The sequence below is a fragment of the Giraffa tippelskirchi genome, chromosome 3 (genome assembly GCF_054371585.1).
Source record: "Giraffa tippelskirchi isolate mGirTip1 chromosome 3, T2T-mGirTip1v1.2.pri, whole genome shotgun sequence".
Lineage (NCBI taxonomy): Eukaryota > Metazoa > Chordata > Mammalia > Artiodactyla > Giraffidae > Giraffa > Giraffa tippelskirchi.
This window is the reverse complement of record NC_137277.1, coordinates 147,343,885-147,366,684: the sequence shown is the minus strand read 5'-3', so window position 1 is coordinate 147,366,684 and position 22,800 is coordinate 147,343,885. Positions and strand designations below refer to the sequence as shown.

Sequence of the window (22,800 nt, the reverse complement as noted above, 5' to 3'; positions counted from 1 at the left end):
TGTAGCCTGCCAGGCTCCTGTGTCCATACAGAAGTATTTAAAAAAAATTCTGCTGAATTGTCTAAGAAAAGCCCTTTTTCATAAAGTAGTACCTGCATAGCATTTCTCTTTTAAAGTTTAGTACAAAAGGACAAGCCTAGTAAGTCCAAACATATGATGTGTCCAGGTCTTGGAACCCTGGGTTTATATATTAGTGACACTACAAGTTGGTTTGTATGATCACTGACATATGAACGCCAGACATAGTAACGAGCACTCACATACCCTCATTAGGGAAGAACTCTATACACCTTTCCTGGCCTAGCCGAGCTGAGATTAGGGGTAAACTTAGAATTCTACCAGCAATCTGAGGCTTCCATGGTCTTTGCGGTGGCCTGCAGTGGGAATGTAGTCAGTCATTGTATCCAACATTCCTGATGGAGCTTACAATACATTTTCCTATATAGTAGGTGAGAATACAGAGGATCCTCAAATTTGACTAAGTCTACTTGAACACAAGATATTAACTTTCTTATGAGAAAGAAACATTTCTACTTGTAGAGGTCTTCAGTCTAATTTTAGTTTGACATGTTGAAACTTTATCATGGTTATTTGTATCTATGCAATAATTTTTGAACTGAATGTTTTCTAGGAGCTTGTGTTATTGACCGTGATGGACATCTGTTTAAATACCTTCTGGATTATCTTCATGGAGAAGTTCACATTCCCACAGAGGAGCAAACCCGGGTTGCTCTGCAGGAAGAAGCTGATTACTTTGGCATCCCTTATCCATACAGCCTGTCTGACCACTTGGCCAATGAAATGGAGACATATTCTTTAAGGTCAAATATAGAACTTAAAAAGGTCTTGGCATTTTCTTAAGCTTTAAAATACATATATGAATATATAATATTCATTTATTATACATTTATTATTCACGAAGCAGTGTATGTTATTTTGCATAGCCTGTGTTGTAACATAAACCAAAATGAGACGGTTTTACATCTCACAGTTTTTGAGGTCGTGTTTCTTAATTACCAGTATTCATTTTTTAAGGCCAAAATTCTATTGTAGGAAAGTATATTACAAAGCCACCCAAAGGTTTATGGAGTTTTTATTCCTTATTGAAAATTTACCACTTTTTGATGGCTTTTTATTTTTAAAAATAGAACTCTTCTACTCTTGAAGTTCTCCTTAAATTAAGAGCAGCAGTGTAGTATGTGAAGATATAGTGGTAATAATTTCTTTCCCAAAATGATATTTTAAAAGGATAAATGTGTTAGTCGCTTAGTTGTGTCCAACTTTGCGACCTCATGGACTGTAGCCCACCAAGCTCCTCTGTCCATAGAATTCTCCAGGCAAGAATCCTGGAGTGGATTGCCATTTCCTCTTCCAGGGGTCTTCCTGACCCTGGGATTGAACTCACGTCTCCAGCATTGCAGGCAGATTCTTTACCATCTGAGCAACCAGGGAAGCATAATTTTAAAAGGATGGTGATGATAAATAAAAGGTGGTATAAAATCTTTCACCTGATTGAATGAGTGTAGCAGTTGATTATTGAAATATGTTTGATTAGTTCACCTTGAGATCGGTAAATCTTTTTTTTTAAGCTGCTTCTATTTTAAGTCACATTTTAAAGGTGTTTACATGACTTGAACAGCTTCATCTGTTTCTTTCTCATTAATAAGCATCATGTTTGCTATTAATTAGCACTTTGGGGCATCTAAGAAAAATATTTTTCCTAAATAATTGTGCATAGTGAAAACTGGTCTGAATTGGTCTGAATTCTTTTGACTTAGATGTCAGTGTTTAGGCGAGCAAGTTGATGGTATAGTTACTAGGAATGCAGCATGAAGAGAAAGTTGATTTGGTTCCAGATCCCCTTCAGGAATTTGCATGGTTTTATAGGTTCTACTGGAGTTATTTATAAATTGAGTTGTTAAACAGTCTCTTGGTACTGTTTGTCGCATCTGCCGAGTGGGGCTAAAAAAAAAACCTAACTGGGGTTAGTTGGGGTGGATTATTCACCTTTATAGTCTTTCATTCCTGGTTTGTATGCACAAAGGACAGCATGCATATGTTCATTCTGCCAGCCAACTCATATTTATTTCACATAAGACACTGTTCTGGGGACTGTGTGGGACATGCAGTTTTTGCCCTTGAACAGTTTATAATGTAGTTGATGATTTTCACTGATGTGCAAGTGAAGATAAAAGCCAATTCAGGAATTTGATAGCAATATTAAATGTAACACACGTTAGGGTCCCCCTTTCCTTCTCTGAGTCAGTAAGTAGTAAGCATCTCCTTTGTGTCAGACCCTTTTCTAGGCACTTGGGATACAAAACCAACTGAACATTATTGCTCACAACAGTAATGCCATGGGAGAACCCAGGGAAGGCCTGAGCCACCCGCCTGGTGAAGTCCTCTTGCTCTGTGTCCCTCAGAACCTCGTAGGCTTACCTGGTAGCACTTATTACACTGTGTGCTGATGACTTATTTAATGTCTGTCTTCTACATCAGCTATAAATTGAGGAGGGCTGGGACCCTGTCTCCAGGACCTTACACACATAGTATTCACACATCACTTAGTATTCAAGTGACTGAATGAATAGGTGGATAAATGCCAGATGAGTTCAGACAGTAGGCATTTAGTTTCATACATTCATATTCTTCAGTGTGAAAGAACAAGTTAATCTGATTCATCCATGATTGGATTTTGAGTTCAGAATAAGCATCCACCATGGGATTAGTGAATAGAAGGTAAAAGGAAAATTGAGTCAAATGGAAAATTTGGGGGAAAAGAAAGAATTCTAACTTTTAGTGATCATATGAAGATTTTAAAAAGGTGTTGGTAGTGAGTCTAAAGGAGGAGGAAATGAGGCATAATTTCCTAGTGGAAAAGGATTCTCTAGATGAAAAGGTGTTGGATTTTGGGATAGTGAAATGCCCAAGCCCCCTCTACAACACCCCAAATTCAACAAATGGTTTGGTTTTTAAAGGCATAAAAAGTAGATTATATGTTTAGTCTTTTTATTTCTCTGACAACCAAGTGAAATTATAGCTTTCCAGGAAAGTAAAAGAACAAATTCATTTTTACTTTGCTCCAGAGTTAAATTCAAACTTTATATATATATATATATTTTTTTTGCTTCAGGCTTTAACAGACTTCTGTGATTCGTATGGTTTAGTGTGCAATAAACCAACAGTTTGGGTTCTCCACTATCTTAACACATCTGGTGCAAGCTGTGAGAGTAGAATTATTGGTGTATATGCCACAAAAACTGATGGAACAGATGCTATTGATAAGCAGCTGGGAGGAAGAATTCACAGTAAAAGCATTTTTAAAAGGTATGTCCATATTTAAATATGAAAAGGAACAAAATAAAGTCTTGGTCTCTTCTAAGAGGTGTTATTGAATTTAATATGTGGTTGACTAGGAAAGACCATCAATACTTCTCAACAGACAGAGTGAGTCTCATAGCTGTTGAGATAAGCCTGCTTCATGAAGAGATTGCAATTCAGACCATTTGTTATCTGTAGAAGCAATAGGCCATCCACCTGGTCTTACAGAGGTTCTTGGCTGGAAATAGTCATCAGAATCCCCTGAAAGAGTACAGATCCCCTTATACAGAGAGAAAAGAAAGAAAAGAAAAACCACATGCCTTGGTGTCTCCCCTAGATTACAGTCCACGAGCAGAAGCCCGACCTAGAAGTCAGCAGACCCGCTGAGTGACCCAGTACTGGCCTGTGTCTTGGTGTCCTGGTTTAAGAAATGCCAAGAGTCGGACATGACTGAGTGACTTAACTGAACTGAAGGCTTTTCATCCAGTCCCGTCCCAACTTGAAAATTCTATACCTTGAGCATGTTAAATTCTTAAGGGTTATTCCGTTAATGTTTTCCTTGTAATCTTATTTTTACTGGTCAATTCACCTAGCAATTTTTTTTTAATTCTCTGGGAGATTGGATTGGGTCACATATTAGTGACTAGTACATGACCACATGAGCTTGCTTTTTAGAAAATTAATATATCATCATTTTTCTGAATTCTTTACAGACAGAGATGTCTGTATATAAGTACATGGCATAGTGTTAGAAAAATTTTAGTCAAAGTTGAACCTTTTCTAACTTTGCTGGAGTTAGGTGATTTTTTAGAAAACTTATTTTAAAGATTTATTAGTTTGTCTACACAGTTTATATTGTGGAGCTAACAAATACTTTGCCACAGTGAAAAGATAAAATGTAGATTAGTGTGTAAGTTTAGTATATTGTAATAATATAGCATGTCATATATATATACTTAAGGATCACAGAAGAACAACTAGTCAGTACCGACATATTTTTTCCCTTAATTAGCAAGCACTTATTGAGTATCTTATTTGCTGTATACATATACATACATTCATACTTAGGTAGTATATTTTCATTACCTTTTGTAATATTTCTAGGGAGGCGGGAAATAATGTTCAGTACATTTGGAGCTATTATTCAGTAGCAGAATTGAAGAAAATGATGGATGCCTTTGATGCCTGGGAAGGAAAAGGTACAGTACAATTTTTCTATTTCAAGGCGGAAGGTAGACTTTTCCTTAATAAGACAAAACAAGGTCACATACTGCATTGCTCCTTTAGAGAATGTAATTTTTGGTGTGGGTCCAGGTATTTGTCACCTCATAGTAACATTGAGGCAGTTTACTTAAAAAATTTTAAAACTCATGTATTGCGGGATATTATTAATAATTTATAGTTCAGTAACCTAAAATACACTTTTGTTAGTTGTGATTATTCAATTTAAAAAGAGTTCCTGTAGCACCTTTTGGGTACCTAGCATTGTCCTAGGAAGTATACATCTGCGTAGAAGTATACATCTACTTTTAATAAAAGTATACATTTATTAAGCATAAAATGTATAATCGAAAGGAGAGAAAGAGAGAGAGAAAATGAAAATAATGCTGGGAAGATAGCTAAAGAGCCCTTAGAAAATAAAATATTCTTTAAATGCACACTTTGAAATTTGACCATTTTTACCAAGCTGCTAATGTGAGTTGATAATAATACTGCTACTTGATATGCAGTGTGATACGTAGTTTATACTTAGTATCTGCTGCTGCTAAGTCGCTTCAGTCGTGTCTGACTATGTGCGACCCCATAGATGGCAGCCCACCTGGCTCCTCTGTCCCTGGGATTCTCCAGGCAAGAACACTGGAGTGGATTGCCATTCCCTTCTCCAGGGTATCTTCCTGACCTGGAAATCGAACCTGGGTCTCCGGCATTGCAGGCTGATTCTTTACTGTCTGAGTCACCAGGGAAACCCTAAGAGAGCCTTAAATACCAATAAAAAAGGATAGATTATTTGAGAAATATGCTTGGGAGAAGAACATAACTTTAACCTCACAGCATTTATCAAAATACTACCAGGTAGATATATGAATGAAAAATGAAACTTTTATAAACTAAAGATATGAGCAAAGAACTGATTTCTTAATTGGAAAAGAAATTATAAGCTTAAAATGAAGCATAAAGACAAAGATAAATTTGCTTATATAATATTTAATATATTAACTTTAAAGCATAAAACATTATAAATTTTAAAACTAATTAAAAAGCTTGCATAAAAGTGTTACATTAAGCAAAGATTATCCTTACAATAAATAGAGTTTATTTAAATTGACTAGAAAATCAGTTCAACCCTATTAGAAATAAAGGTATAAGATTCATGACCATAAAATTCCCAGAAAAGGAAATAAATGTGGCAGAGGTTCAAACTCATTATTAATGAAATATGCATTAAATGAGAACTATTTTTATATGCCAGATTAGTAAAGATCTCACGCGTTCTTGGCAGGAGTAAAATTAATATTACTTTTTTGGACATAATTTATCAGTACATATCAATAGCATCAATATTGTTCATATCTTTTGACTCAGTAATTTTACTTCCAGAAATCTACCTTACAGACATAATCAAATGCAGAAAAGGGCTTATGAACAGGGATGTTCAACTAGGCATTATTCATAATAGAGAAAAAGTAAAAACAATATAAATGTCTATAATACAGGGCTAAATACATATTGGCACATCCACAGGATATAGATGGGATATAGCTATTAGAATTATTTTGAATAACTTTTTACATTGATGAGTGCCTATGATTAAGAAATGGTCAAAAGTAGGAAACAAAATTAAATATAATGTGTTTTCAATTATGTACATATCATATGAACGAGAAAAGACTCGAATCAGTTCAGTTCAGTCGCTCAGTCATGTCCGACTCTTTGCAACCCCATGAACCGCAGCACGCCAGGCCTCCCTGTCCATCACCAACTCCCTGAGTCCACCCAAACTCATGTCCATCGAGTCAATGATGCCATCCAGCAATCTCCTCCTCTGTCATCCCCTTCTCTTCCTGCCTTCAATCTTTCCTAGCATCAGGGTCTTTTCAAATGAGTCAGCTCTTCACATCAGGTGGCCAAAGTATTGGAGTTTCAGCTTCAACATCAGTCCTTCCAATGAACACCGAGGACTGATCTGCTTTAGAATGGACTGGTTGGATCTCCTTGCAGTCCAAGGGACTCTCAAGAGTCTTCTCCAACACCACAGTTCAAAAGCATCAATTCTTCAGCACTCAGCTTTCTTCACAGTCCAACTCTCACATCCATACATGACCACTGGAAAAACCATAGCCTTGACTGGACAGACCTTTGTGGGCAAAATAATGTCTCTTGCTTTTTAATATGCTATCTAGGTTGGTCATAACTTTCCTTCCAAGGAGTAAGCGTCTTTTAAATACATCAAAATGTCATGAGCCATAACTCCTAATCCCTTAATTAGAAGTGATTTTTATTTTTTATATATATTTTTCTATATTTTCCAAGTTTTATACAATGAACATGAATTATATAGGAAAAAAATAAAAGTTTTAAAAACAGTTTGCTGTATATCCATTTAATGGAGTTCTCAGAAATAAAAATAAATGATTATTGATACATATATCAACATGAATGAATCTTCAAAGCATCATGCTAAAGAAGACACAAAAGGCTGCATACATAGTGTGTGATTCTGTTTATGTGACCCTCTGGAAAAGGCAAAACTAAGGAATGGAGAGCAGGGCATTGACTGTAGAAGGGCACAAGGGAACTTTTGAGGGTGGTAGAAATATTTATATCTTGATTGTGGCCATAGTTACATGACTGTACACACTTGTCAAAACTCAGAGTACTTAGGGTAAATTTTATTGTATGTAAATTACATTTCAGTAAACCTGACTTAGAGATGAAAACTTACTGGATGAGATTTAGGGATGTTTTTGTGGTGTTTAAGTAGGTTTGGGAGTATGATCAAGCAGTTCTAGAAAGTTGTCTTAAAATGAGGTTCATAGACTTTGAGTATTGGACACGCCTATTATATATATAATAATTTATGGGCTCACCTTGCTAAGTTGGTTGTTATTACTGGACCTTTAATGATTAAAAAGAAAACACCAAATTTTTTCTTGGGATTTAAAGATTACTTTTGTTTTTAATGCCAAGCAGTTTTTATTCAGCATCATTCTTTAAACTTTTTTAATGTGTCTATGTATAATTTTTATGGTTCTTTTTTCTTTGAATTGAGGTGAAATTCACATAACATATGTATTGAAATATATATTCTTATGTGAAATTCACATAAGAATTAAAGTATACATTTCGGTGACATTTGCTACACTACAAGTGTGTGTAACCAGTACCTCTATTTAGTTCCAAAACATTTCCTTCACCCTAAAAGGAAACCCAGTATCCATTAAGCAGTTACTCTACATTCCCCTCTCCCCTCAGCCCCTGGCAACTACCAGTCTGCTTTCTGTCTCAATGGATTTGCATATTCTGGGTTTTTATATAAATGGAATCCTACAATATATGACCTTTTGTGTCTGGCTTCTTTCACTTAGATAACGTTTTTAAGTTTCATAAGAATACATTTTCAGCTTTCAATCAGAAACATATCAAACAAACTATTACCTATAGAATAGATAAACAACAAGGTCCTATTGTCCTGTATCCTGTGATAAACATAATGGAAAAGAATATGAAAAAGAATATATACATATATATGTATAACTGAATCACTGTTGTACAGCAGAAATTAACACAACATTGTAAATCAAGTATGCTTCAATAAAATAAATTTTTAAAAGAAACAGCAGATTTAAAAATTAAGTGAATTTGACTGGAGTCTTGGCTTACCATATTAACTCAGATTATTCTTTCTTCTTTTTTTAAAAAGACTTATTTACTTACTTTTGGCTGTGCTATGTTCATTGCCGCGTGTGGGCTCTCTGGTTGCGGTGAGCAGGCTTCTCGTTGTGGTGTCTTCCCTTGTTGCGGAGCACAGGCTGTAGGCACGTGGGCTTTAGTAGTTGTGGCGTGAGGACTCTAGGGCGCGGGCTTAGTAGTTGTGGATTGCGGGCTTAGTTGCTCCCTGGCATGTGGGATCTTCCCAGACTGGGGATTGAACCTGTGTTTCCTGCACTGGCTGGTATATTCTTAACCACTAGACCACCAGGGGGAAGCCCCTCAGATTATTCTTCTTTGAACAGGTGCCTATGAAGTATTGACACCTCCTGTTCACATAGTGGTTGCCTTTTATAGAGTGGTTCACAGAATTTATGTGATTTGATGATCACAGCAAGCTAGTGAGGTAGAGAGGGCAAGTGTTAGAACCCCCACTGTCCAGTCTTTTCACGTTACTACCAACACTGTGACTTACAATAAAGACACCAAACATCTCTTGAGTGCTAAGTCTGTGCCAGGCCTTGTTCTAGGCATCTTGCTTTCATTTTCTCATTTAATTAGCACAGCAAGGTTTGAATTCTCATCATCATTTCACAGATGAGGAAATTTAGGCACAGAAAAGTTTGAGTTAGCTTTCCCAAGGTGTTATGATTAGCAAATGATAGAAATGGGATCCAGACCCAGACAGTCTTGGCTCCAGAGCCTGTGGCCTTAACCAGCATACACTCAGTTGCCCGGGTCTGTATAATGACCTGCTGATTATCACTGGCAGAGCTGGGCTGGTAGCCAGCTCTTCGTAGACCCAGGTCATGAGCTGTGTCCCTGCTACCCTGGCTCTTCGTGGGAGCTTTTCCTATGTGTAGTTTTCCTTGTTAAACGGGAGGCATGAACTTTAAGGTTTTCCTGGCCAGTTTTATACAAAACAATGTTGCTGAATCTTTGGCAGTGGACAGTGGTTCTCTAAATTGTCTTTTATCTTCTAGGTGTTAGCTACTGGCGGGTGCCTCATGAGCTGATAGAATGCTGGACTCTGGAAGAGCGCCCTTTACTTGGAAGCCTGAGTCACATGGCTCCAATTCGAAAGAGGTTATTTGTTCTCTGTTGGTTTATTACTATTAATCTATCACCTTTATTTTTACTGCCTTTATTGGGGGAATAAATAATGGTTCTTAACCTCACTGAGCTTACTAATCACCTAGATAAATATTCTGACTTACCATCAAAATATAAATCTTAAAAAATGCAAAGTTATCAGAACTATGTAAAAAGTGGAAGTTATTCTTTAAAACTGAGTTATATGGTTTATTATTATTATTTTGAGGAGGTTCTGATTTTAAAAATATTACTGGACACAGTGGGAATGCTGTGGTATTTTTCCCCACTGAAGTGAAATCTCAGGCTTTATTGGCAATAGTTTAAAAATGTATTAGACTTAATATTTGAAACTTCCTATGACTTACTCTGAATTCTGTTACCACAAATATTAATAGCATTTTTGTTTAGTAGTATTTTCCTATGTTCTATGAAATAATTAGCATTAAACACTGCACATCTGTGTCTTTCAATATGCTTTACATACATTTTAAATTATTTCACTTTCATTGTCTGGGTATTATTTGTGGCTTTCAGATGTTCTTATTTCTTGATCATATATTCTATACTTTGTTTCAGTGCTCCTATGAAATTTCAGACTGCTTACTTTCACTCTCTGAATCTTTCACAGAAGTGCAGAGAATTTTACTTAGTTTTTAGTACTAAATCTTACATTATTAAAACATCATTTTTATTAAGAGCCCTCATTTTAGTATCATTATTTCTTTTGCCATTTGAACTTACAGCGAGCAGGTATCATTTGGGTCTAGAGCAGTGGTTCTTAACCAGAGGCAGTTTTGTTATCCAGGGGATATATTTGGCAATGTTTGGAGACATTGTAGGGTGGGGGATGCTGCTGGCATTTAGAGGGTTGCTTCCTAGAAGGCAGAGAGCAGCCCCTCACAACAAAAGAATTAGTGAACCCCAAATGGCAATAGTGCCAAGGTAGAGAAAGACTGGACTGGAGTTCAGTGGAAGATGTATGCAAAATACAAAGCAAGCAGAAAAGGTTTTATGGAAGCTCTCCTCTGTATTAGTTGTCTTTCCTCTGGGATTTTATTAAGCATTATTTTTGATTCATGGTCAAGATAGTGATAATGATGACTTAGCAGCACTTGTGAGGTCCCAAAGAACCATTTTTCACCTACAAAATTTCAGTTATGTTCAGTAGAGTTTAAAGGTCACAGTTTTCAATCAGTATGCTATTATGATTCCATTTCTAAGAATCTGATGTTAAGTATAGCTACTCCAGCTTTCTTTTGTTTTCTTTTGGTTTTTATGGAATATCTTTTCCCATCCCCTTCACTTTTAGTCTGTGTATGTCCTTACAGCTAGAGTGAGTACTTTGTGGGCAGCATATAGATGGGTCCTATTGTGTGATCTATTCAGCCACCCTATGTCTTTTGATTGGGGAATGCAGTCTGTTTTCATTTAAAGTAATTATTGATAGGTATTTATGTACTTAATTCCCCTGAAGTAGGAAATGGCAACCTGCTCCAGTATTCTTGCCTGGAAAATTCCATGGACAGAGGACCCTGGCAGGCTACAGTCGATGGGGTCGCAAAGAGTCAGACACAACTCAGTCAGACTGAGCACACATGTACTTATTTCCATTTTGTTAATTGTTTTTGGCTGTTTTTGTAGTTCCTCTCTGTTCCTTTCTTCTCTTGCTGTTTTCCTTTATGGTTTGATAACTTTCTTTAGTGGTATGATTTTTAAGTTGAAAACAACTTAAGTTTGATCCCATCATAAATCTCAATATTTGTACTATCCCATGCCGTGTTTTATGTTTTTGATGTCATATTTATACTGTTTCTTAACTGATTATTTTAATCATAGTTATTTTTATTACTTTTGACTTTTAACCTTTATATCAGCTTTAAGTGATTAATATACTACTTTTACTACATATTTACCTTTCCAGTAAGATTTATTCTTTCATATGTGTTCTTGTTACTAATTAGTACCCTTTCTTTTAAGCTTAAAGAAGTCCCTTTAACATTTCATGTAAGGCTAGTTTCAGTTCAGTTCAGTGAAGTCGCTCAGTCGTGTCCAACTCTTTGCAACCCCGTGGACTGCAGCACGCCAGGCCTCCCTGTCCATCACCAACTCCCGGAGTTTACCTAAACTCATGTCCATTGAGTCAGTGATGCCGTCCAACCATCTCATCCTCTGTCATCCCCTTCTCCTGCCCTCAATCTTTCCCAGCATCACGGTCTTTTCAAATGTCATTTCTTCACATCAAGTGGCCAAATTATTGGAGTTTCAGCTTCAACATCAGTCCTTCCAGTGAACACCCAGGACTGATCTCATTTAGTATGAACTGGTTGGATTTCCTTGCAGTCCAAGGGACTCTCAAGAGTCTTCTCCAACACCACAGTTCAAAAGCATCAATTCTTCTGCACTCAGCTTTCATTACAGTCCAACTGTCACATCCATACATGACTACTGGAAAAACCATAGCCTTGACTAGACAGATATTTGTTGGCAAAGTAATGTCTCTGCATTTTAATATGCTGTCTAGGTTGGTCATAACTTTCCTTCCAGGGAATAAGCGTCTTTTAATTTCATGACTGCAGTCACCATCTGCAGTGATTTTGGAGCCCAAAAAAACAAAGTCAGCCACTGTTTCCAGCCACTGTTTCCACTGTTTCCCCATCTATTTTCCATGAAGTAATGGGACCAGATGCCATGATCTTAGTTTTCTGAATGTTGAGCTTTAAGCCAACTTTTTCACTCTCCTCTTTCACTTTCATCAAGAGGCTCTTTAGTTCTTCACTTTCTGCCATAAGGGTGGTGTCATCTGCATATCTGAGGTTATTGATATTTCTCCCAGCAATCTTGATTCCAGCTTGTGCTTCATCCAGCCCAGTGTTTCTCATGATGTACTCTGCATATAAGTTAAATAAGCAGGGTGACAGTATACAGCCTTGACGTACTCCTTTTCCTATTTGGAACCAGTTTGTTGTTTCGTGTCCAGTTCTAACTGTTGCTTCCTGACCTGCATACAGTTTCTCAAGAGGCTGGTTTAGTGGTGATAAACTCCTTTAGCTTTTGCTTGTTTGGAAAACTGTTTCTCCTTCAATTCTGAATAGTAACTTTGCTGGGTAGAGTATTCCTGGTTGGGTTTTTCTTTCTTTTACCACTGTGACTATATCATGCCGCTCCCTTCTGGCTTGCGAAGTTTCTGCTGAAGAATCTCTTGATAATCTTATGGGGGTTCCTTTGTATATAACAAGTTATTTTTCTCTTGCTGCTTGTAAGATTTTCTCCTTTAACTTTCGACATTTTAATTATAACGTGTCTTAGTGTAGGTCTCTTTGGTTTTATCTTATTTGGAATTCTCTGGGCTTCCTGGATCTGATTGTCTCTTTCCTTCTTCAGCTATGTAATTTTCAGCTATTATTTATTCAAACAAGATTTCTTCTCCTTTCTCTCTTCTTCTGGGAGCCCTGTAATGTGGATGTTAGTCCATTTGATGTTGTCCCGTAAGTCCCTTCAGCTATCTTCAATTTTTTCATTCTTTTTCTTTCTGCTGATGTGATTGGGTGAATTCTACTGCCCTGCCTTTGAGTTGAGTGATTCTTTCTTCCACTTTGTCTGGTCTGCTGTTGAACCCCTGTAGTATATTTTTCAGTTCAGTTATAGTATTCTTCAGCTCTGTGACTTCCTTGTAGTCTTCATATCTTTGTTAAAGGTTTTCACTGTGTTCATTCATTCTTCTGCCAGTTTGGTGGCCATTTTTATGACCTTTATTGAACTCCTTATCAGCCAAATTACTTAATCTATGTTTCATTAATGTCTTTTGGTGAGGTTTTATCTTGTTGTCTCATTTGAAACATTTTCCTCGGTTTTTTCATTTTACTTGATTCCCTGTGTTGATTTCTGTACGGTAGATGAAACAATCAACCTGTCCACCAATGTTCCCACTTTAGGCTTTTTACAGTGAGTGGTAACTCAATTCAGGAATTTTTGAAGATTTGTCCAATACTTCTTGAATTCAGAAAGCATCTAACTGTACTGTGGGTTTTACTAGTCTAGCAGTTCCCAGAATGTGTTCTGTAGCATGCTAATTTTACTGGGTGCCAGAGGTTACATTACAGAATGATTGGTAAAGGGAGTCAACAAAGCTAAACAGGTGTCTTTGCTATAGAATCTTTGTTAACATAGATTTTAAAACTTCAATAGAATAAAATACACACTTAGCATTTCTCAAGTTTATTTGTGAAACCCTTTTTTTCCTTAATAAATCTCTTGCAGCTGCTTTTCTGGGAAAAACAGCTTGCTACACTCTTGGTTATCCTCTGGATTGCATCAGGCTTTGTGAGAACAAGTGATGTTTTGTATAATTTTAGTGTAATGCTTCAGATTTTAACTAATCGTTGGTATCAACATTATGCCCGAATTTAAAAGAGTGTATTTAAATTGAAACAATCTTCTGCAACCTTGCTAATTTATTTATTGACCTTGGTGGGCAATGAGAGATGAGATAGGTAGGTTGATACCTCTAAACCTCTTGACTCAAATTCTTGACAAAAAACTTTTTGTTCACCTTGAAAGTAAACTTGGGAGACATTTTCATTAACTATTAAACCTATAAATGCTGACAAGGACCTGCTTCTGTATTTACAGGCGACTAATAGCAGTCAGTGAAGAGGAAGAAGAAGGCGTGAACTGTAAGACTGGACCTAAGCCAGTCCGATTTTTGGGTCCTTCCACCAGCACCCAAATTAAGGTCAAGAACTCTGCTTCTGTCAGGGTGTCTCCGGCCAGTGCCCCCCAACCCTGGCCCCGGGCAGCGGCAAACCTGGCTGCAGGAGGAAGGGCAGCTCAGCGCTCTGCCCAGTTGAAAGCGCTGGCCCCAGTGGGAACTGGGCTGCGTGGGCATCCCCAGGCTGCACAGGGAACTGGGGCTGCTGAGAACGGGGCTGCGCACCTACCTCCGGCTAAGGTTCTGCTCTCGGACAAGACGGCCACCCCGCACCGAGTGATCAAACTAAAACGGACTCCCCTGTGCGCCACGGGGTCTTCCCTGCCTGCCTGCACCACACCCAGGCCAGCGGGTCCCCTGGAACCGCCCCCTGACGCCCTCAGCCCGCTGGGCGCGTGGACCGAGAACAGGCAGGACCAGACCAAGTGATGGAAACAGGGACTCGGAATGTCCCGTTTGCCTCTCCAAGCTTCCAACCCCGTTAACACAAATAAGCAGCTCTCTTTCCCCATACTGTCCAGGTGAACACTTACGTTTCTATTTAGGATGATTAGTGTGAAGTAGGAATGGAGGGGGGAGACTGTAAGTGGTTGGGCCTATGTTTACTTCTCATTTTCCCAACGTTTAAATTATTTGTCTAGGGACAGTTTTAATTTCAGGTTTTTTAATGTGTAGGTTTTTTTTTTTTTTTTTAATGTTTAATTGGTATTAAGGCAACAAAACAGCTGGGCAAAGTCAAACCTAGGAAGCCTGCTTTGTTGCTGAAATAATTATAGATTTTAGGCACTTATTTGATGTTACTCATTGCAGCAGAGATATAAAAGTGAAATTTGAGCTTAGTTCTTCCTGCCGGTGAAATAGAGAGGGTGATTTAATGCTTCCCTGTGCTACATGCCATATGGGGAAGATTTGAGAGAAAATGTAGATCAAGGTGAACGCCCTGCAGGTGACTCTCAGACTCAAGAGGTAACCTGAAAAGAAATGATGGGGAGGGGAAAAAAAAAGTAATTTGAGATCATACTTTGACTCTCACTTAATGGAACAGTTTTCTTTCCTAGATTGGCTTTTCTTACTCTTTTCCCTTAGCAGATTTATTTTATACATCACAGGAAGATTTCTTGGGTTTAGAATTATATAACATGTTTTTGGACTGAATTGTGAAAGTATTTTATTTTCATTTGGATCGTGAAATTTTGAAAGTACTTTGAAAAAGAAAAAAAATTGAACTTTTTAACCAAAGTTAGTATTTTTTTTCCAGAAATGATTATTAAAGAGTTACTCTGATTATACAATATGGTTTTTATGCATAAAATTTCCACATAATTTGAATTTAATATTTTAAAACAGTATTTTGATTAATCTTCTATTTTTTCACAGTTCAGTTGTATGTGTTTGCACATACATGTTATGTTTTGTAATTGGATGACACATTTCTATCTTTAGTGAGCAGTATGTTTTCAGTGTGTTAAAAATAAGTTCATAAAGCAGGGTACTTTTTACTCAGTGATTACCATTGTACTTGCATTGGTTTAAAAGGCTAAAGTACATATACTCAAAACATTGCTTTCTATAAAATAAAGCAAAACTTTTCCATAAAAAGTGTTATTTTTCTGTAACTGTACTTATTTTTAAGTCCTGGAGCCCTTTAGTAGTTTGAAAGTTTGTTCATTTATATCTGCTTCTGCTCACAAAATTGCTTTCTTGTATAATTAACGTATGAAATAGTTAAACCAATTTGGATAGCTGTCCGAGCACCATCAGCTTTTTAAAATAAGTGGTTTATTTGGGTAGAAAAAGTGAATATTTAAAGATTCATGAATGACAGTCCCCTGGGGAATATATGAAATATACAGTCACCTTGAAAAATACTATCACTTAAGATCCAGGTCTTCTGAAAATTAAAGACCATAGTGAGTTTTAAATACTTTCATTTAAGGTATTATTGGTATTGCTTGATCTATGACATTTTGAATTGCTGATTCATATAAGAAGATTTTATAGTAATAGATGTGTATTTTATACATAGTAAACATTTGTCTGGAAAGGAAACTGTTGAAAGTTAATCATGGTTGATTCAGTTGACAGCCTACCTTTCTTTGCATCAAGTAGTTTAAGGGACATCTATTGAGCACATTTGGCCTTTATAAGAGGAGAGTTTTTGGAATAACTACTGGGCCATGGCACAGCTAAAGTGGAAAGGTAAAAACTTTCCCTTATAAATATCAGGGGTCAAAATCAAATTCAGAATGCTCCTAGAACTTGAAAATTACTTTATTTTGGAGGAGGGGGGTGCATTCATTTTGCATAAAGAAACATTTTTCCTAATACTAGACTCTGCAAAAATATGAGTTGGCAACTCATCATAACCCATGGCCCTTCCTGGAAAATAAAAAAAATTTAAATGAAAGAATGCTTTATAAAATAGTAATTCAGTATCATTACTTTGGAAAAATAGGTTTGTGCAACTGTTGGGTCAAAGGACACAATAGAAATTCTGAATGGTGAGTAGGGTATTAAAGAATTGTTCATTATCTTTTTTACAAAAAAGATAATTAACTATGCCCTTCTAGGTAATCTGTGTTGAAAACTGGTTTGCCTTGACTAAAACTGGTTAGTTATGCAATGGAAAGCCTAAGGCTGACAGTAGGAATCTACTGAAATAGTTGTTTCATTTGTATTTTTAAATACTAAGTTTTTGTTTCAATATTGCCTTATGTTATAGTTTATAAAGTATTTTCATATATTTTATTTCATTGTGTTTATTTTGCTTTTTAGTTTCAGAACAACATAATGAATGTTAGTCTTTCCCAGTCCTTTACAGATCAGGAAGATGAAGTTAACAAAGTTAAGACTGTACAATAATGACTGCGCTACCCCCAGCACACATTTTAGCTTCATAATCTAATTTTCACAGACTGACACAGCATCAATGACCAAAGGAAAAGCTAGATGTAACTAACTTCACATATTTATCTTCTCCTAGAGGGACTCTGCCACCTCTGTACTTGCAATGCCTGGTACATAGTAGGCCTCTAGTATGTTGCTGACAGTCAGGGCAACCACCCCACCCCACCCTCTCTTCTACCCCAATTATTTTATAAAATGTATCTGGTAGCAGTCTTCATGGGGTGCAGAAACTGATTTCTGACCTTGCAAAATTTATATTGTCGAACAAAGGAGATGCTTGTGAAAGTCCCTTAATTTGATGATTGTTGTTAATGACCACAGTTACCATTAGTAATGATAATTACAGTTACATAGCTTGTCAAGTTGTTTAAAGTAATTCAGAGATGTGGCTCATGAGACCCCAGAGAGTTCAGACAGATGCTGCCTGACTTCTGAGAAAGGAAAAAAGCAGCCTGGCCCCTCCCCTCCTGCCTTACTGCCCCTGCTAGAATTGCTGATGCAATTTTTCATTCACAGACTGAATCCTATTGCTTCCTTAACAGGTACTAACGTTGAAAAAATTGTCGATTCACTTCGAAGTCCATGGTTAAATACAGTATAATTATTATCAACCATACCCTGATTTCTAAGGAAGGAATTGATATACAAGCATATTTGGCTTTTCCTGGGAAATCATTCATGCAGGAATTTTTATTTAAATAGCATTTTGAATGTGCACATAGACTTGTGGTAGTAAATTGTGCTGTAAAGGGAAAAATGCTAACCTTTACGTGAATATGAGGTGCCTTGTAAAGGGTTGTTCTATTTATACTTTCAATCCCTTTGAATAGCTTTAATCAACATTTGGTAGGATGTTGGTTAGAAACTAAGTAGAAAGTATGAACTTAATAAAATGAAGGGAAAGAGCTTCTGCTATAGCAAGTGAAAAAATATTTTTAAATAATTTACATATGTGTATTCCTAAGTTAGCCAGGAACTTTTTAATTATGGAAAATACTGTCATTCTTCCATATGCTGAAACTCTCCCTCAAAAACTGTCAACAAGTTGCTGAATTCCTCAGCCACTGAAGAGTGGATGAGTGATTTTTTGTTGAGGGCTGCAGTTTTCAATCACATGAAATCAAATGCAGGATTTCAAGCATGTAGTAAGTACAGTCAGGAAAGGAAACATCATGAATAACTAACAGAAACAAAAAAGATTGGTTTCCAGCTGTTTTCAGAATTTTATATGCATGGAATTTGGTTGGTGGTGAAGCCTCAAAGGGACCGTTTTCACTTATAGTTCTGTCAGCTTCATGAGCTACACATGGTTTACATTGTTACAGAAAAGCTAGTTTTTCTTTGTTCACATGTGTTGCCTCAGACAACCAATACGCATTTTAGATTTTCTGGCTAGACACTTCCTGATGCAAGCTGTGGCTAAGACAAACAGAATTTTACAGTAACTGTCAATCAGTATCCTGTCCTACTTGTTTATTTAACAGCTTTTCATTTTATAATGTTGCTTCCCATACTTTCCCTTCTTTTATCCTAGAACTTTCATTACCTTAGTAAAATTTTGTTCAGCTACAGGAATAAATTTGAGGGCCTGAAACTTAGAAGCGAAACATTTTAAACAGAGAGCACTTTATGGAAAGAAAAAGGACATGTGTTTGCTAAAGTTGAAAGAAGACGAACATTGCTTCTTTCTGCCAAGGTTTCTTGAAAATTTGTGGACATTCTACTTCAGTAGCACTTCTTTCAAGAACTTATGCCCTAATTTCTGGGTTTGGAAGATGTGGGAATCCAGCTTCTATGTAGATGACATGAATAGCCCAAAGACATCAGAGAGTGTACATTGAGATTCCAGCTGCGGGCCAGACGGTTTGGATTTGGTAGCATGGGCTGAACCAAGTGGGAACCCAGCGCGGCTGGAGGAACAAGGCAGGATGTTCTTGCTCGTCTGCTGTTTTCTGTTTTCTTTCTCCAGAGCCCTTAGAACCTCCAGATCAGGGTTTTCAGCTGTGACACGGTTGACATTTCTGGACTAGGTAATTCTTTATTGAGGACGACTGTGCTTGCACTGTGGGGTGTTGAGCAGCACCCTGCCCCAGTTGTGACAATCAAAATGTTCTCAAACTTTTCCAGATGTCTCCTGGGGTTGAAGGGTGGACACAAAATCGATTACCCCAAGTTGAGGACCATTGCAGTAGTTGAATAACTTAACCAGAGCAAAATACTGGTGGCTGCCTCTCCTAATTGGGAGGTGTGGATGAGTAAGGGAACTTAAGAGCTGTCAAACACTGGCAGGCATGGAGCCCTGGGAATTGAGGGGGAGAATAATAAAGGAAGGCTGTTCGAGGCCTGCCAATTAAAAAATTTGATCCTGTTAGTTCTCACGTTTCTGGCTTTAGTATAATATTAGAGACATTTTTGTTTGCTGTTATAACCAAGCAACTATTAATATCTAATAAAAACTAAGATGTATCCTTCTAAGCCCTTTATATGTTAACTTATTGAATACCCCAACCCTATGATGTAGGTGTCTTATTAGTATCCCCATTTTTCAGATGGGAGAAACTGAAGCACAGAAGGGTTTGGTAATCTGCACTGCATCTAGCAGGATTCACATGCATGTCACATGCAGGCCTTTCAGCTCTATTCTAGGCCTCTTCTTATAGGAGCTTGACATTGCTTCCAGAGAGGAGCTAGATAGGACTTAGAGCATCTGTGTGCATCACAGCTATGATATATTTATCAGGTACTCTTCTAGTGCTTTCTAAGGGTATGTGTGTGCTGTGCTTAGTTGTTCAGTCCTGTCCAACTCTTTGCGACCCCATGGACTGTAGCCCGCCAGGCTCCTCTGTCCATGAGGATTCTCCAGGCAAGAATACCGGAGTGGGTAGCCTATCCCTTCTCCAGTGGATCTTCCTGACCCAGGAGTCAAACTGGGGTCTCCTGCATTGCAGGCGGATTCTTCACCAGCTGAGCTAGTAAGCCCTTCCAAGGGTATGCCAGGTATCAACTCTTTGCCTCTTGATTTCAAATCTACTCTTCATTGTCCTGTTTGTGATCCTAGAGCTGGACCCCATAAGCACTTCCCTTTAGCCAGCTGACTTTGCCACTGGAGGGACCCTGAAGGAAGAGGAGGCTTTGTTCAGTGAGTGTCCCTATGTTCTTGTTCCTGCAACGAGTGCTCAGTTGGGGTGTGGGAAATCCACGGGCCCAAGTTTCAGCAACAGTGGCTTCCAGTCCCACAGGTCTCCTTGCTGACTCCACAGTTAATTCAACAATACTTCCTGCAGGAAGTTTCCTGGCTGGTGCCCAGCAGGATTCCCAGTGAATCTGACGGCATCCCTGGGTTTGGACCCCTGGTGAGTTGACCGGCCCGTCAGTGGAAAGTTCCTTGGTTCTCCAGTGTCCTGTGGGGAGCTTCTCTCTTGTTAGCACCTCAGGGAGCTTCTTGACCTCTACTGGAGCCATAGCCATACCCTCTCCAACAAGGTCAGAATCTCAGCCTTGGGAGCAGGGCTGGTGGGTGGTGGTGGGGAGCTCTCGCAAATTTGATCCTTTCCTCTGCCTCAAGCTCTAACAGTAACCATCCCAGTGTCTGCTCTTCCTGTTTTCTTTAGTAGCTACTCCCATTAACTATTTATAACTTCATATATACATACATTTTTCTCTCTATAAAGCTTCCCCATAGAAATTCATAAAGCATCTCCATTCAAATTACTCTGTGGTTACTGTCTCTGTACAAAGTGCCAGGCATTATTCCAAGTACTTTGCAAATATTAACTTATTGAATCTGTGTAGCAACCCTTCAAAGTAGGTATGGTTATTAGTCCCATTTACCTGTGGAGAAATGGAGATATTGAGCTGTTTAGAAATGTGTCCACATTGACACAGCCAGGAGGTGATGGGACCCAGATATAAATCCAGATAGCCTGCCCCAGGGCTGGGACTTCAACTGCTGCTCTCTTCCCATCTTCTCTAGAATTGACAGACTGGATTATTTTGCCAAGTCATTTAGATTCCAGAATTCTCTAGCGCATTAGAGCTGGTCATTCTTTCATAGTTGCTCTCTCTTCCTTGTATTTATTGACATACTATGTGCCAAGTCTTCCCTTGTAGCTCAGATAGTAAAGAATCTGCCTGCAGATGGAGGAGACCGGGTTTGATTCTTGTGGTGGGAAGATCCCCTGGAGGAGGAAATGGCAACCCACTCCAGTATTCTTGTCTGGAGAATCCCATGGACAGAGGAGCCTTGTGGTCTACAGTCCATAGGGTCACAAGAGTTGGACACAACTAAGCGACTAAACCACCTCTATGTGCCAGGCACTAGCAGAGGAGTAATGATGTTATTGCCCAGCTTAATGGTAATTTACAAAAAGTACATGTTCTTCCAAAAGACTAGGAATAGGTAGATCTAACTCAAACTTAAGTTAAAAATAGAGTAGTTTTCTGTCCTTGACAGGAAGTCTTTTTTATACTGATTTTCTGTGGAAGTGTCTTTGGTCATGGTTGCAATCATGGTTCTAAAATACATTTTTTTTTTTTGCCAGAAATCTATGCACTCTCTCAGGCAAATACAGTATACAAATTTGCCATTAAATTTATGTATTCTGTAAAAACTGTGTGTAGTTATTTCTGCTCTGAAACTTGAACTTAATAGTAACACTGAAAACGCTTCTGAGCTGTAGGAAGAAGCAGAGTTCACAAATAAGGGGACTTCTAAGAATCAGTCACCAGAAAGAATTAGTGAGAACCTTGTGGTGTTTCTCTGACAGCATGACTGAGTCCAGGCTGGAGTGCCTTTGCCTGAGGGGCTGCTATAATGAAATTAAACTCTGGTTTGGGCTAATCTGCCTCCAAGGATCAGGGACCTAGTACTTGGAAACTAAGAATGCACAGAAAACTTCTCTAGGATTTATAAAGCTTTGCTGAGAAAAGCAAAAGTACGAAAAACAAAAATTCCTTTGAATAGTTTGCAATGAATAGTATTAAAATTGTGCCTCAAATGAAACCCTGGCTAGCAACTCTGCCTAATTTTTCTCACCAAATTAGATCAGTTAAGATGGCTCAGTACTTTCTAGAAAATGCTAGAGCAAAGTATTAGTCATTGAATGATTATTATTTTTTATTATTATTATCTTTCACTATGATATGGGCTTCCCTGGTGGCTCAGATGGTAAAGAACCTGCCTGCAGTGCGGGAGACCTGCATTCAATTCCGGGGTCAGGAAGATCCCCTGGAGAAGTGAATAGCTACCCACTCCAGTATTCTTGCCTAGAAAACTCCATGCACCGAGAAGCCTGATGGGCTACAATCTATCGGATTGCAAAGAGTCAGACACAACTGAGTGACTAACACACTTGCTATTTTATAGTTTGTTTAGGAAATTTGGGAGCAAGTGACTGTTTCTCCTTTATTTTTTGGCACCTGAGGGCAGTCTGGAATCCTAGCCTACCTGTGCCTGAATTTGAAGTATAGGCTCTGAATCTAGTGTGGTTGTTAAAAAAAATAGGTGCCATTATATGTTTTATGGATGCTGTCTCTAGAGTGTCTGCTGAGAAACGAAAATGTTACCATATCCAGACACAAGAGGGCACTCTAAATAGGCCATGTAGGATACAGTATTGAAAGGGAGGGATGGAGGGAAGAAGGAAGCTTAGTCAAAGGCAGTGTTGAATCCCTCTATCTCCATGGTTCCCCCTTCTCCCCCCTAAACCACCCCACCCCCCCGCAACCCTGCCTCCACTTTGCTCTAGGAAAAGAGCTGTTCAGGCCCTAGATTACCTCTTCACATGGTTAAATCGAGATTAAGGCTTTCAGAGTCAGAATTCCCAAATCTCTTACTTTGG

General features: G+C 38.1%; 1 protein-coding gene across 5 annotated transcripts in view; it reads left to right on the top strand.

Moving 5' to 3' along the window:
• Positions 1-15,652, top strand: part of KCTD18 (potassium channel tetramerization domain containing 18) — a 77,575-nt gene extending 61,923 nt beyond the window's left edge. For all 5 annotated transcript variants that reach the window (XM_081581817.1, XM_081581814.1, XM_081581816.1 and 2 more), the window contains exons 3-7: positions 632-843; positions 3,134-3,327; positions 4,426-4,520; positions 9,234-9,336; positions 13,975-15,652. In XM_081581817.1, coding sequence (XP_081437943.1) covers positions 632-843; positions 3,134-3,327; positions 4,426-4,520; positions 9,234-9,336; positions 13,975-14,482 — 1,112 coding nt within the window. In that variant the 3' untranslated portion in view covers positions 14,483-15,652. The remainder of the gene's footprint in view (positions 1-631; positions 844-3,133; positions 3,328-4,425; positions 4,521-9,233; positions 9,337-13,974) is intronic.
• Positions 15,653-22,800: the final 7,148 nt, after the last annotated feature.